This window comes from Ambystoma mexicanum, chromosome 8 (genome assembly GCF_040938575.1).
Source record: "Ambystoma mexicanum isolate Mex_15411 chromosome 8, UKY_AmexF1_1, whole genome shotgun sequence".
Classification (NCBI taxonomy): domain Eukaryota; kingdom Metazoa; phylum Chordata; class Amphibia; order Caudata; family Ambystomatidae; genus Ambystoma; species Ambystoma mexicanum.
The window spans coordinates 83094773-83107038 of record NC_090929.1 but is presented as its reverse complement, the minus strand read 5'-3'; the positions used below and the strand labels follow the sequence as shown (position 1 = coordinate 83107038).

The 12266-nt window shown below is 48.8% G+C and overlaps 1 protein-coding gene across 1 annotated transcript in view; it reads right to left on the bottom strand.

Moving 5' to 3' along the window:
* Nucleotides 1-12266, bottom strand: part of STKLD1 (serine/threonine kinase like domain containing 1) — a 595840-nt gene that overhangs the window by 548505 nt on the left and 35069 nt on the right. Inside the window, exon 2 of the mRNA XM_069609351.1 lies at nucleotides 3534-3623. Within this exon, the coding sequence (XP_069465452.1) occupies nucleotides 3534-3623 (90 nt within the window). The remainder of the gene's footprint in view (nucleotides 1-3533; nucleotides 3624-12266) is intronic.

Genomic DNA, 12266 nt, shown 5'->3' with positions numbered 1-12266 from the left:
ACGTTACCCCCAAACTTGTAGTTGGGTGGTTCCGTAATGCAGCAGTAAACAGTATTACCGCTGCATGTTACCGCACCTTCCAACTTATAATAAGGCCAATTGACCAATCCACTGGATCTGTGGTTGTTTTTCCACAAAGATTCTCAGGTGTGAAGATAAGTGTGGAAACTGGCTGATCAAATTGGACAGGGATACTTGTAGAGAATTGTTTTAGTGAATGGTTGTAGTGACTCGTGGTCCTGTGTCTGTCACGCGAGTCCTTGTTATTGTTGAAACCCAGACATCGCGTGACAGAAGCGAGGACCGTTGGGAGCTGGAGAAAAGTGCATCTCCGGGCGGGCTCGTAAAATAAAGATACTTGAACAACTTACCCCGCCTCATCGTGTCTCCCTTCAGTGGCGATGAGGATGGGATCACGATGACGAGCCTGCCACGGAGAATGGAGAGCAGCATGAAGTCAGCCTCGTAGCCAAGGCTGGCTACTGAGGGGGCGCCGCAGTGAGGCTGGTCCCGTCTCCCCACCGGTAGTCGCTGGAGCCTTCGCAGGGAAGCCGCCCTGCAGTTACGCTGCTACAACATGCCCGACCCAACCACGTAGGAGCAGAACGCTCGGAATCCTTCCCCCTCCGGACAGCTGAAACAGATAACACGGCTGGCCAATGATATGAGGAGAAGGGGGAGGAAGGAAAGGAGGCAGCTAATGGGTGGCCACACGCATACTGCTTTGTCCGTGTTGTGTTAGACACAGGAAGGAGCTGGCTGTTAATTGGCAGCAAGCAGTCAGCTTTCTTATTGGCTAATTAGAAGAAATTGGAAAAACAAGCTCTACAAGCTGTGGACATTGTTTACAAGGGATTATACAGGAACAGTGAGGGAGCCTGTAAGCCTGCTTTGAAAGCAAAGACTATTAAAGTGATAAACTGAAGAAAACAGGCATACAAGGGATCCTGTGAAGCAGACATTCAGGCATTCAGTCTGTGAACCAGATTATATTCATTTAGAGCCACTGTAGACTCAATTCCAGAGTCCTGTATGGAGTCCTGAGTGTGGTGAGGCCTTTAACAAAATTAAGGAAGGAGTGAGTAAAGCGCCTTCGATTGGGAAGTTTGATCCTACAGACAAGAGTGTTCTAGTGGTAGATGCTAGTGTGTTGGGCTTGGGTGCAACTTTGTTGCAATATAATAAAGATAACACAGAAAGAGTTATAGCTTTTGCTTCAAGAGCTCTAAGGGAAGCCGGGTGTAATTACTCAGTTATTGAACGTGAAACTTTGGCAATGTTTTGGGCAATCAATCGTTTTAAATATTTTTTGTGGGGGAGGAGATTCATTGTAAGGTCTGACCATAAACCCATGGTACAATTATTTGAGAGTGGTAGGTGGGCCTTGGGGTCTCCCAGGATAAGTAGGTGGGGTTTAGGCCTCCAAACATATCGCTTTGATGTAAGCTATTTACCTGGAGAAAAAGAATGTGGTAGCAGATTGCCTATCCAGATTACCGGTGAGAAAGGAAGAAGAAACTAAGATTGAAGAGGAGGAAAAGTTTGTGGTAGCAGAGGTTGAGAGTGCCATGGAACAGGAGAAGTGGTTACAAGAGGAATGTTCTGATAGAGACCTTAATTTGATCAAATAGTGGACTATAGGTGGATGGCCAGATAAGAAAGTGCTTGATAGAAGGTTTGATGTGTGGTGGGAAATCAAGGAGGATTTAAATATCTATGAAGGCAAGTTAAGAAGGGGACAATATGTAGTACCACCGGAAACACTTAGAGCCATTTTAGTGGAACTGGCACATTAGGGGCATCCAGGGAAAGGGGCCATGAAAAGAAAGTTAAGACAAAGCTACTGGTGGCCAGGAATAGATAAGATGGCAGAAAAGCATGTGAAGAATTTTATGTCATGTCAGTCGAGTGATAAAAGCAAAGTCATTAGAGAGACTCCAATGATTCCCAACACGGTACCAAGCCAACCGTGGACGAAATTGGCAGTGGATATTATGGGCCCTATTGCAGGTTTAGGTGAGGGTTTGAGATTTTTGGTTGTTGTGGTGGATTATCATTCTAAGAGGATAGAATGGGAAGCAGTCAGAGAAGTGACAGCCAAGGATTTGATTTTGTTCCTAGAAAGAATTTTTCTCAAAGAGGAAGTCCCGACAGAATTGGTGTCTGATAATGGGGTACAGTTTGTATCGGAGGCAATTAGGAAGTTCTTAAGGAGTTATGGTATAGAACATACTAGAACTGCATCATACCATCCTAGAGCAAACGACCTGGTAGAGAGAATTAACAGATATTGGAAAGGGGGATTACAAATGGTATTGCGGTTGAAACAACCATGGAGAGAGGTGCTAAACCTATTACCATGGTACTATGTGACCACGCTGCATTCAATTACTGGTGTTTCACCTTTTGTCTCACTCAAGGGAAGGGAACCTGGGACAAAACTTTGTCCAGGGTGGTTAGGTATGGCGACTGTTGTTCAAGTAGACGGAAAAGAGATTATGAGACTCATCGTACCAGGACAAGAAAAGAATAAAGAGCAGTTTGACAGAAGAGAAAGTGTGAAGAGTCACGAATGGAAAGTTAAGGATTTTGTTTGTGTCAAAAATCCCAGGTCCTAAGAACAAGTGTATTGAGAGTAAGTTTCTTGGCCCAAAATAATTAGTTGTTGTAAGGAGAAGTGTGGTTATCCTGGAAGGAGGAGAAGTGTGGTCCAAAAGAAGAATTGCCAAAGCAATTGGTGTGAGTGGTGCGAATAGGGAGGAGATAGACTTGCAGAGTGGTGGTATGTGTGAAGGTGGTGTAAAGGGAAGTGTGGGATTGAGCGGAGGGGCTATGCAGACAAATGGGAATATCACAAATCATAATGGAGATGTTGTGGGTGCTCAAAGGATGAGCACTAAACCAGCATGGTTAAATGATTATGTATGGTCAAATGATTATGTAGATTAGTGAAATCATTTGTGTTTTTTGGTTTTCAGGTTAATATATAGGAGTTTCTGTTTCAGCCTATGTTATCTGTTTCGGCTTATGTTTATTCTTGTGTTTATCTTTTTGTTATTGTATGGGGGGGTATGTAGAGAATTGTTGTAGAGAATGTTTGTAGTGACTCGTGGTCCTGCATCTGTCACGCAAGTCCTTGTTATTGTTGAAACCCGTACATCGCATGATAGAAGCGAGGACCGTTGCGAGCTGGAGGAAAGTGCATCTGCGGGCGGGTTCATAAAATAAAAGATACTTGAACAACAATTTACCCCGCCTCATCGTATCTCCCTTCATATACTATTTTGTGGTTCCTTAAGTTTGTATGTAACTTTCAAGGTAATATCCCTTTTTGCGCTCAACACACATCAATGCAATCCTGAATTTGTAAACAAACTGCAGTCTGAAACCCTCAATCATGTGTGCCATAACTTTCCTGGTGCTGTTGTAGGTTGTTCTATGCAGACAGCAGAATATGGAGTGTGTTTATCCTGGTGATTGTATAAAACCACAGCAGGTCCTGTACACAATGTAAGATAGTTACCAACTCTCACCTTTTTGATGGCAAATTTCTCTCTGTGACATGCATTTTCCTCCACAATAAATACTGTCCCAAATGCTCCAGGTGCCAACTCTTCAATAACCTGCAGTATGGGTAAAGCAGATGATGGTTAGCGGGTCGGGAGCGATTAGAGAAGCAGACAGCCAGAATCTTCATGAGCATAGAGGCACATTTGGACAACTTCAAGGGAAAGCCAACATGTCTTCTACAAGCAAAAAAAGCATTTACACAAATGAAAGTGCATGACAATGTCAAGAAAAGGGACTGTCTTCCAAAAATCAGGACATGTGGCAGCCCAGTCACTGAGCTTCTAAATTGTCATTATGTTTCCCAGGTAATGAGTCTCCTTCTCGGCTACCACCTTATTGGCGGACCTACTAGTCATTACAAAATGGTACGGAGGCTAGGCTGGTTGCCAAGTCAAAGGACAGATAGGTCGACCTGGTCAATCACTTTCTGATAATCAGGGAGGTGGGGGCTGGGATGGGTGTGGCCTGGGTGAATTAAGAAGTGTGGGGTGAGGTGAAGGATAGGGGAATAGGATTATATAGGGAGGGACTGGTTGGTACTGAAAAAAGGGAACTGTGACAGGGTCTGCTTGGAAGGGGGAGGGAGCCCGCCTCACCTTGGAGGAGGTGGGTGCCTGCTTCACCCCAACACCCGATCAATTCCAGAGTGAGAACAAACCCCTTCCCACCTTTCCTTACATGAAGCATGCAGGAGGCAATGCCGCCGCAGCAGAGCCTCAGCACAAGCAGACCCCAGTCCACATCACTGCAAGGGGTACCGCAAACACTGCAATACCGGCCGCAGGGCACGGCAATGACGGACTAGGCACCAAGGGGTGCCGTATCAACTACAATAACGGCGCGGCTCCAGTAGACTGTCTACTGGAGCCTACGCACACAAGGAGCCTCCACTAACCCACCAGGGAATTTTAATGATTAAAAAAAGGCCTCCTAAAAGGCCTTTTATTCCACTACAACACCAAGGATAAATATTACATTAAAAGGCCCATGGAGGTCTTTTACATACAACGCCCCTGGACCCCATTAGGGTCCATGTTGGAATGGGGTGGGGCTTACAAGCCCTTTTAAGTCTTCCCTTAGCACTGCCCATGACACCCCCCTGGTGCCAGATAAGCTATTGGTTAAGGTAAAAGGCCAATCATGGGACGGGGTGGGGTATTTAAGTAGGTGCATGCTAATGACTTAGGGTGAGTTAGTTGAGTGAGGACAGGAGGTGGTCGACGACATCCGGAAGACCAGAGGAGGCAAAAGCGAAAGGAGTGTGGAAACTATTATAAGGAGGGGGGTCTGTGGAATGTTTGTATGTGAGAGTGGAGAGTGTAACGAGTAGAGGTAGGGTAGAAGTATTGGAGCAGTAGTGGTAGTAGTGGCAGAGGTAGTAGTAGTAGTTGGGACTAAAGACAGTAGATAGTGGGAACAGCGAGGGAGAGAACTAGGCAGTAGAGTGGTAATAGAGGGTGGTACCGAGCGCTAGTGAGTAAAAGAGAATGATAGCATTAGTAAAAGGAAGTAGAGAATGCAGATAACACACAACTCTTCTTCAAACTTCCCTCTGACCCTCTCCTTACTTCCTCCATCATTCCAGACTGCCTATCTGCCATCCAATCCTGGTGTACTTCCAATTATCTCTGCCTCAACACCAGCAAGACTGAGATCCTTCCTATTGGGACTCCTGCTCCCTCTTTCTTCCGCTCACTCTGGCCATCTTCCATGGGCTCTCCCCCCTCTCCTTCATCTGAAGCCAGAAACCTTGTTATCATCTCCGACTCCTCTCTCTCCTTCCTCCCTCATATTCAGGACGTTGCCAAGAAGTCCCACTTTCAACTCCACCACCTCAAATGAATTCTTCCTTTCCCCCAGAAGCTCAATGTCTCCAGAGCTCTGGTTCTGTCTAGGCTAGACTATAGCCTTTTCCTTAATCTACCCTCGTCTTCTCTACGACCCCTCCAGCTAAACCAGAATAGGGCTGCAAGACTTATCCTTGGTCTCAAGCCCAGACACAGCATCTCTCCAGCCCATAAAACTCCCAAATGGCTCCCGGTTGTTGCAAGAGTCAAATTCAAATCCCTCTGCGTCATCCATAAGGCTGTCTGGGGCCGGGACTTGCTCTTACTAAATACTCTCTCTCTAGAGCTTTAGGTTCCTCCGGCACCAACTCTGTGTGTCAAGCGATTCGCTAGACAGTACGCTGGTGGCCGTTCTCTTTCCTCAGCAGGCTCCCTCCTATGGCACGGCCTCCCCCTTCCTCTTGAGCCGGATCGCCTAAAATTCCGGAAGCTCCTCAAGACTTTCCTTTTCACCTCCTCCTACCCTTCCTCCCTCCTCTGCTAAACCCTACAGTTGCTGAGATTAGTGACAAGGGCCCTTATGTGTCCTCCTGGGTCCTGGCCTTCGCCACCCAATCACCTTCAGTCTCTGTCTGCCCCAGCTCTTGCCTTAGCACCCACTGGCCTATGCCACAATGGGCCTACACTTACATATTTATTGGCAGCTGACCACTCCACCTAGGTACTTACAGGTACTCACTCTCTACCTAGCGCTTCATTTAAACAAAGGCTTCCCAAGGCCGATCACGTCTTGCTGGGTCACTCTGTTATTCTATGGCAAGTGCATGCTTCACAATATCACAGTTCGCCCGGCGATCCCCTCAACTGGGCACAAACACCATTTTCACAATTCCCTTAGTCAGGTTCACACTTTCCACAGTTCACAATCTCTAAATCTCATCAGAAAGCAGGGGTTCTGTTCCCCTAGCTTTCTCTTGGCATCCCTCCATCGGGTTCACATTTTAAACAAAACGTCATTCTAGACCTCTTAGGTTCTTCCCTTTACCTAAGTCCGGGTCTCAGCACCCAGTCAGGCTTTCTCTAAAGCCCCCAGTCAGGCTTTGCACAGTTCATTCATCACAATGTTCTAGGGTGTGTTAGGGTTCACACCAATTAGCAGGCATTCCTCAGTCAGGTTCACATCTGCCTCCACAACGTGTCAAAGACTTTCGACTGTACCTGGGGTTTGGTTTGACCATCGTATGACCACCTTGACACCTCACGCCGGCCACCCCTATTGGTACTTATTTCTACTGGTTTGGGAGAGGGGGCACCAGCCAGAGACCTTTGAATGAGCGCCCATGTGGCACCGGGCTACTCTATCTCTTGTGCCTGGTTAACTCACAAAGTTCCCAAGGGCCTCCCTCTTCCAGGCACAGACCCTGCTCCCAAAGGTCTCCATCTGCCAGGCTCGGACCCCTTTTGCAAAGTACATGACGGAGACTTCCCTCCGCCAGGCACGAGTCTCTCCTCAAAGTTTTCAAAAAGGGTTTTGCGCCTTCCAGTCCCAGAATGCACTGTCAGGATTTTACTCCCACTTCTCAGCTCCCCAAAACAGCATTTGGCATTGGGAGCTGCAGGAGCTAAAAGGGGATATTGTTCCTCTGCTGACCTTCAGCGACCTGGGTTCACCCGACTGGCCTGGGGGAGGGCGGCGGAGAGTCTTGCTATGGGTGCTGTGGGTGTTGCCAGGCAACCCCAGCTGCCCCTGGACTTGCCTGCTGGAGATACAGCTCCCTATGCACAGTGCAGTGTCCTCTGGACTCAGGTTTTCTCCTCCTCCAGGTCTCCTAGGGCCTCTACAGCTCTTCTGGTCTTCTTCTGGGTTTCCTCTGACTTCCTCTGGCTTCCAGCATCCCCAACTCACTCATGTCATTAGCCTGCATCGCATCTAAGCCCCCCTCCCCTGTCCTCGGCTACCTTGCCTTCCCCCTCCCTCTCTGCCCCCTCTTGGGCTCCTTCTACACCTCCGCAGGGCGTACCTCTGATCTGTACCCCTCCCCGGAAGTCCTTCAAGGATGGCAACCTTCTCCACTTTGCCACTCTTAACTCTCGCTCTGCTGTCAAACATTCCTCTGATATCTGCCGCCTTCTTGAAGAACTGGACCTCGATGTCCTCGGTCTCACCGAGACATGGTTCATGGCCAGCTCTGTCACCAGCTTTGACATACTCCTACCTGATGGCTACAAGATCCTCTCCGTCCCCAGGACCAACTGCGCTGGTGGGGGGGGTTGCCCTTATCTTCCCTGAGTGGATTCCTGCTCTGTCACTCTTACGCAGACCTACTCCTCTTTTGAATGCCTTGTCTTCCGGCTCTCTCTCTCTCCTAGCCATTCCCTTACTGTGGTTACTAGCTATCGGCCACCTAGTCAGATTTCTTCCTTCCTCTCCGAGTGGGCGGACCTCTCTTCCTCACTCTTGGCCTCAACCACTCAACTCCTCCTTTTTGGAGACTTCAACATCCACCTGGATGTCTCCTGTCCCCCTTCTGGACACATTCGTGACCTCTGCGACTCTCTCTCACTCACCATTCTCCCCTCCGGCCCGACTCATTCTGCAGGGCACACTGTCGATGCTCTGATCGCCTCTGACCTTCCCCTCTCTGTCCCTCTCTCCACTCCTCTCTCCTGGAGGGAGCACTTTCTCCTATCCTCCCACCTCACCCTCCCTACCCCTCAAGCCAAGCCACCTTCATCACTGCCACCCACCTTCACGGTCATCCGACCCATGAAGCACGTATCAGTTGAGGCTTTCGTCACCACCTTCTCACCCCCTCTTCCCCCTTTGGCTGACTCTCACCCTGACACAGCCCTCTCAATGCTCCACTCTTCTATATCTGATACTCTTGATATCCTTACCCCTGTCATGAGAATCCGCCTGAAGCCTAAAGCCAAGTGTAACTCCTGGTATGACTCAGATCTCGTCACCCCAAAAACGCAAGTGCAAGGTTACCGAGAGGAAATGGCGCGCTTCATGTTCATCCTCTGACAAACTGACCTGCCGCCTGCTGCAAAGGCAATACCGGCTCTCCGTTTTCACCAAGAAGATAGCCCATATCCAATCCCGCATCTCTGCGGCATCTAACAACTCGGCTGAACTCTTTAAAATCTGCAAGGAACTGGCCAATCCTGCCGCAGTCTCTACCTCTCCTGTCCCTTCCCAGGCCCTCGGCACGGCACTGGCTTCTCACTTAATTTAAAAAACACAGGACATCCTGTCCTCACTCTCCTCCTATCGCCTCCCTCCCTTTATTCCCTGCTCTTCCTCTGGCCCTCCTGCAGCCACCCCCACTCCCTCCTTCTCTGCCTTTCCCCTTTTCACTCCAGACGAGGTTTCTAGACACGTCTGATCTATGAAAGTCTCATCGAAAAAGGTTCACCCCTGTTCCTCCAAAACTATCAAGGACCACATCGACTCCCTGGCTCCTGCCCTGGCTGATTTCTGCAATCACTCCTTCGCCACTGGGGTCTTCCCATTCCCCCTGAAGCACTCCCTTGTGCACACTATTCTTAAGAAACCCTCTGCTGACCCTTTCCTGCCCGGCTAACTATCGCCCAATCTCCATCACTCCCTTCCTGGGCAAGCTCCTGGAGAAACTGGCCATCTCCCATCTTAATCTCCACACTGAATCTGTTGGTTGTCTTCATGACCTTCAGTCTGGCTTCAGGTCTGCCAGAAGTACGGAAACTGCTCTCCTGAACATCCATGAAGACCTGCTCTCCAACCTTGACTCCAACACCCCGAGTGGCCTCATCTTGCTGGATCTCTCTCCTGCCTTTGACACTGTCAACCATGTCATCCTGCTCAACCGTCTCCGTGATAACCTGGGTATCACTGGACAGGCTCTGGCGTGGCTGACTTCTTTCCTCTCCGACCAACCCTTCAAGGTCCTACTTGGGTCCTTTCTCTCAGATATCTTTTTCTCTACCTGTGGTGTCCCCAAGGGATCTAACCTCTCTCCTTGGCTGTTCAACCAATACCTGGCACTCCTTGCCCACCGTATCGCCGCTCTGCCCCAATTTTCAGTGCTATGCGGATGATACTTAGCTCATTTTCAGGCTACCATCGGCCTCCTCCTCTCCTTCCCTCATCTCTGACTGACTGTCTGCTATCCAGGAGTGGTGTGCCGCCAATGATCTCTGCCTTAATGCCAGTAAGACTGAGATTCTACTCATCGGCACACCCACTCCCTCCTTCCCTGCAGCTCTCTGGCCGGCCTCTCTTGGCCCTCTTCCTGCTCCCACCTGCAAGGCTAAAAACATTGGGGTCATCTTCGACTCCACACTCTCCTTCTCTCCTCACATCTCTGACATCTCTAAGAAGTCACACTTCCAGCTGCACCTCCTCAGAGGTATTCTTCCTTTCCTCTCCTTCCCCCAGAAGATCACCGTCTCCAGAGCCCCGGTTCTCTGTAGGCTGGACTATTGCAACAGCCCCTATCTAAAGCTGCCTGCTTCTACTCTCCGCCCTCTGCAATTTCTCCAAAACAGGACTGCAAGACTTGTCCTTGGCCTCAAGCCCAGGGATCGTATCTCTCCAGGACTGAAATCTCTGCACTGGCTCCCAGTGGCTGCAAGGATTAAGTTCAAAACCCTCTGCATTGTCCACAGGCCCTTCTGGGGGCTGGGGCCGCAATACCTTCAACTCCCGCTTTCCAAATGTCTTCCTTCTCGGGCTCTTCACTCATCTGCCTCCAACTCCCTCAGGGTTAGTCGCTTCTCCAAGCAACGAGTTGGTGGTCGATCTCTCTCTTCGGCAGTGGCCTCCCTCTGGAACAGCCTTCCTGCCTCTCTGAAACTTAAGGAGAACCATCTCCGGTTCCGGAAACACCTCAAAACCTTCCTCTTTGCTTCTACTTTCCCTGCCTCTCTCCCCTGCTGAAATTCCCGGCTGAAACTGCACTGGTTACCTGCCCACCCTTTCTGATATTGGCCAGGCCCCGCCTTTTGCATACCTGCCCTGGCTCCCTGGCAACCCCCGCTCCTAGGGACGGTTTTCTGTATCCCTACAGTCCCCCTACCAGCACTTATGTTCTGCTCTTACCTTGCACTTGCCACCATTTGGCCGCTTTTATTTATCTTATTTATTCTTCTATCCTATGTACTGCACTTTCCCCCTCTCCCTTCCCCTAGGCACCTTTCCCTTTCTCCCTACGCTTGCCCTTGCGCGATCTGAATGACACCTGGCCTAGTAGGATCGTTGTCTGTCTTCCCACTGTTTTCCCCTCCCTTGCCTCGTCGCGCCTTGAATCACTTGTGTATAGGCACGTTATGAATGCCATATCATATCATATCTAGATAGGATTGTGATTGTTAGCAATGCCACACTCAGAACAGTGAACATTAGCCTGCGTCGCATCTAGATAGGATTGTGATTGTTAGCAATGCCACACTCAGAATTGTGAACATTAGCATATGCCAGACCCAGACAGGATTGTGAATGTTGGCAATACCTCACCTACTTAGAATTGGGAAAACTAGCCTGCGTCGCATCTAGATAGATTTATGATGGTTAACAATGCCACACTTGGGTGGAGCTGTGAACATTAGCCTGAATCGCATCTGTATAGAAATGCAAATGTAAATGTTACATGACCTACAGGTGTATCACTGTGTACCCTGCTTTCCTGCTTCCCATGCTGTTGCTATATATCCGTTTCCCCCGACCCACTCCTGTTGCTGTAAGCCCAGCCCCATGTGTCCGTGTGTCGCCGTTTCCTGCCATCCTGTTCACGTGCCTGTTCTCGGGCGCTTTAAAGATAACCATCATATGACATCACTACGCTTACTCTCTACTATACACCATCATTCAACCAGAACACAGCTATACCCCCAATTAATTCGGCCCAGCTGTTCAAATACGAATACGACCCCATGAACACCTCATCACCCTAATAAAACAAAGCTAGCCGAGCCCATTCCGGCCTAGTTGCTCACATATGCGTTCTTCAGGCCTAACACAGCCAGAGCCCAGTCTGGGTGTCCACACACCAGACTGCACACATCCAACTGATATCTTCAGCACCACATCTTCGCTAGGATGCAGCTACCAATGCAGCAATTACATCACGCACCCTACGACACCATCTCTCTCTACTGACCAGAACTACGGTTCACAAGGGTGTTCAACCTACCAGCGCTTTGAGGTCATACCAATGATATTTAGAGCGCTATATAAATGCTACATAACATGTGCTTTCCTGCCCTGCCTTTTATACTTCCTGGGAGTAGTAATTGGATGAAGGTGTGAGTGGTTGGAAGAGAATGCCTGACCCTGCCTATCCTCGTTAGCTGGACAACATGGCAGGCGTCCATAGGAGTTAATGGCCCAGGGATTCCTATGGGTAATCCTTATTCTCCCAATCTCTCTCCTCCTCCTCCCAGTGGTTTTAGGGAAAAACAGTGTGGATGGATTATGGGACTTGTAGTTTTTCCAAAGAATAATGGAAAACCCATGTGGGAATAACCTCAGTGTGGATTGTGAGGGCTCCGAAATGAGAGGTGGACACAAAGTTGTAATATTATCATTGTCAGGCACTTTATTAAACAGAAATGGGTTGGAAAAACACCTCTCTAGCCCTCTCCTAAAGAGGTTCCCTACATTGATAACTAAAACTAAGAATCAGTCTGTGTCAAGTAGTTAGTAACTTAGAAACCATCCTTGTGTCCAGAACATTCTAAACTGACCCTCACACTAGAAACAAACAACATGCAAGGAAATGTCTCTGACTTAGGTTTAGTGAAAAGTGTTCATAATCAAAACAGAAAGATAAATCCAACAAAAGTGTTTTCCAAGGAGAAGCCCTTGGATCCAGAGGGTGGTCCTCTCCCCTGGATTTTAAGGTAGGATGGCAAAAGTGTCTCTTTTAA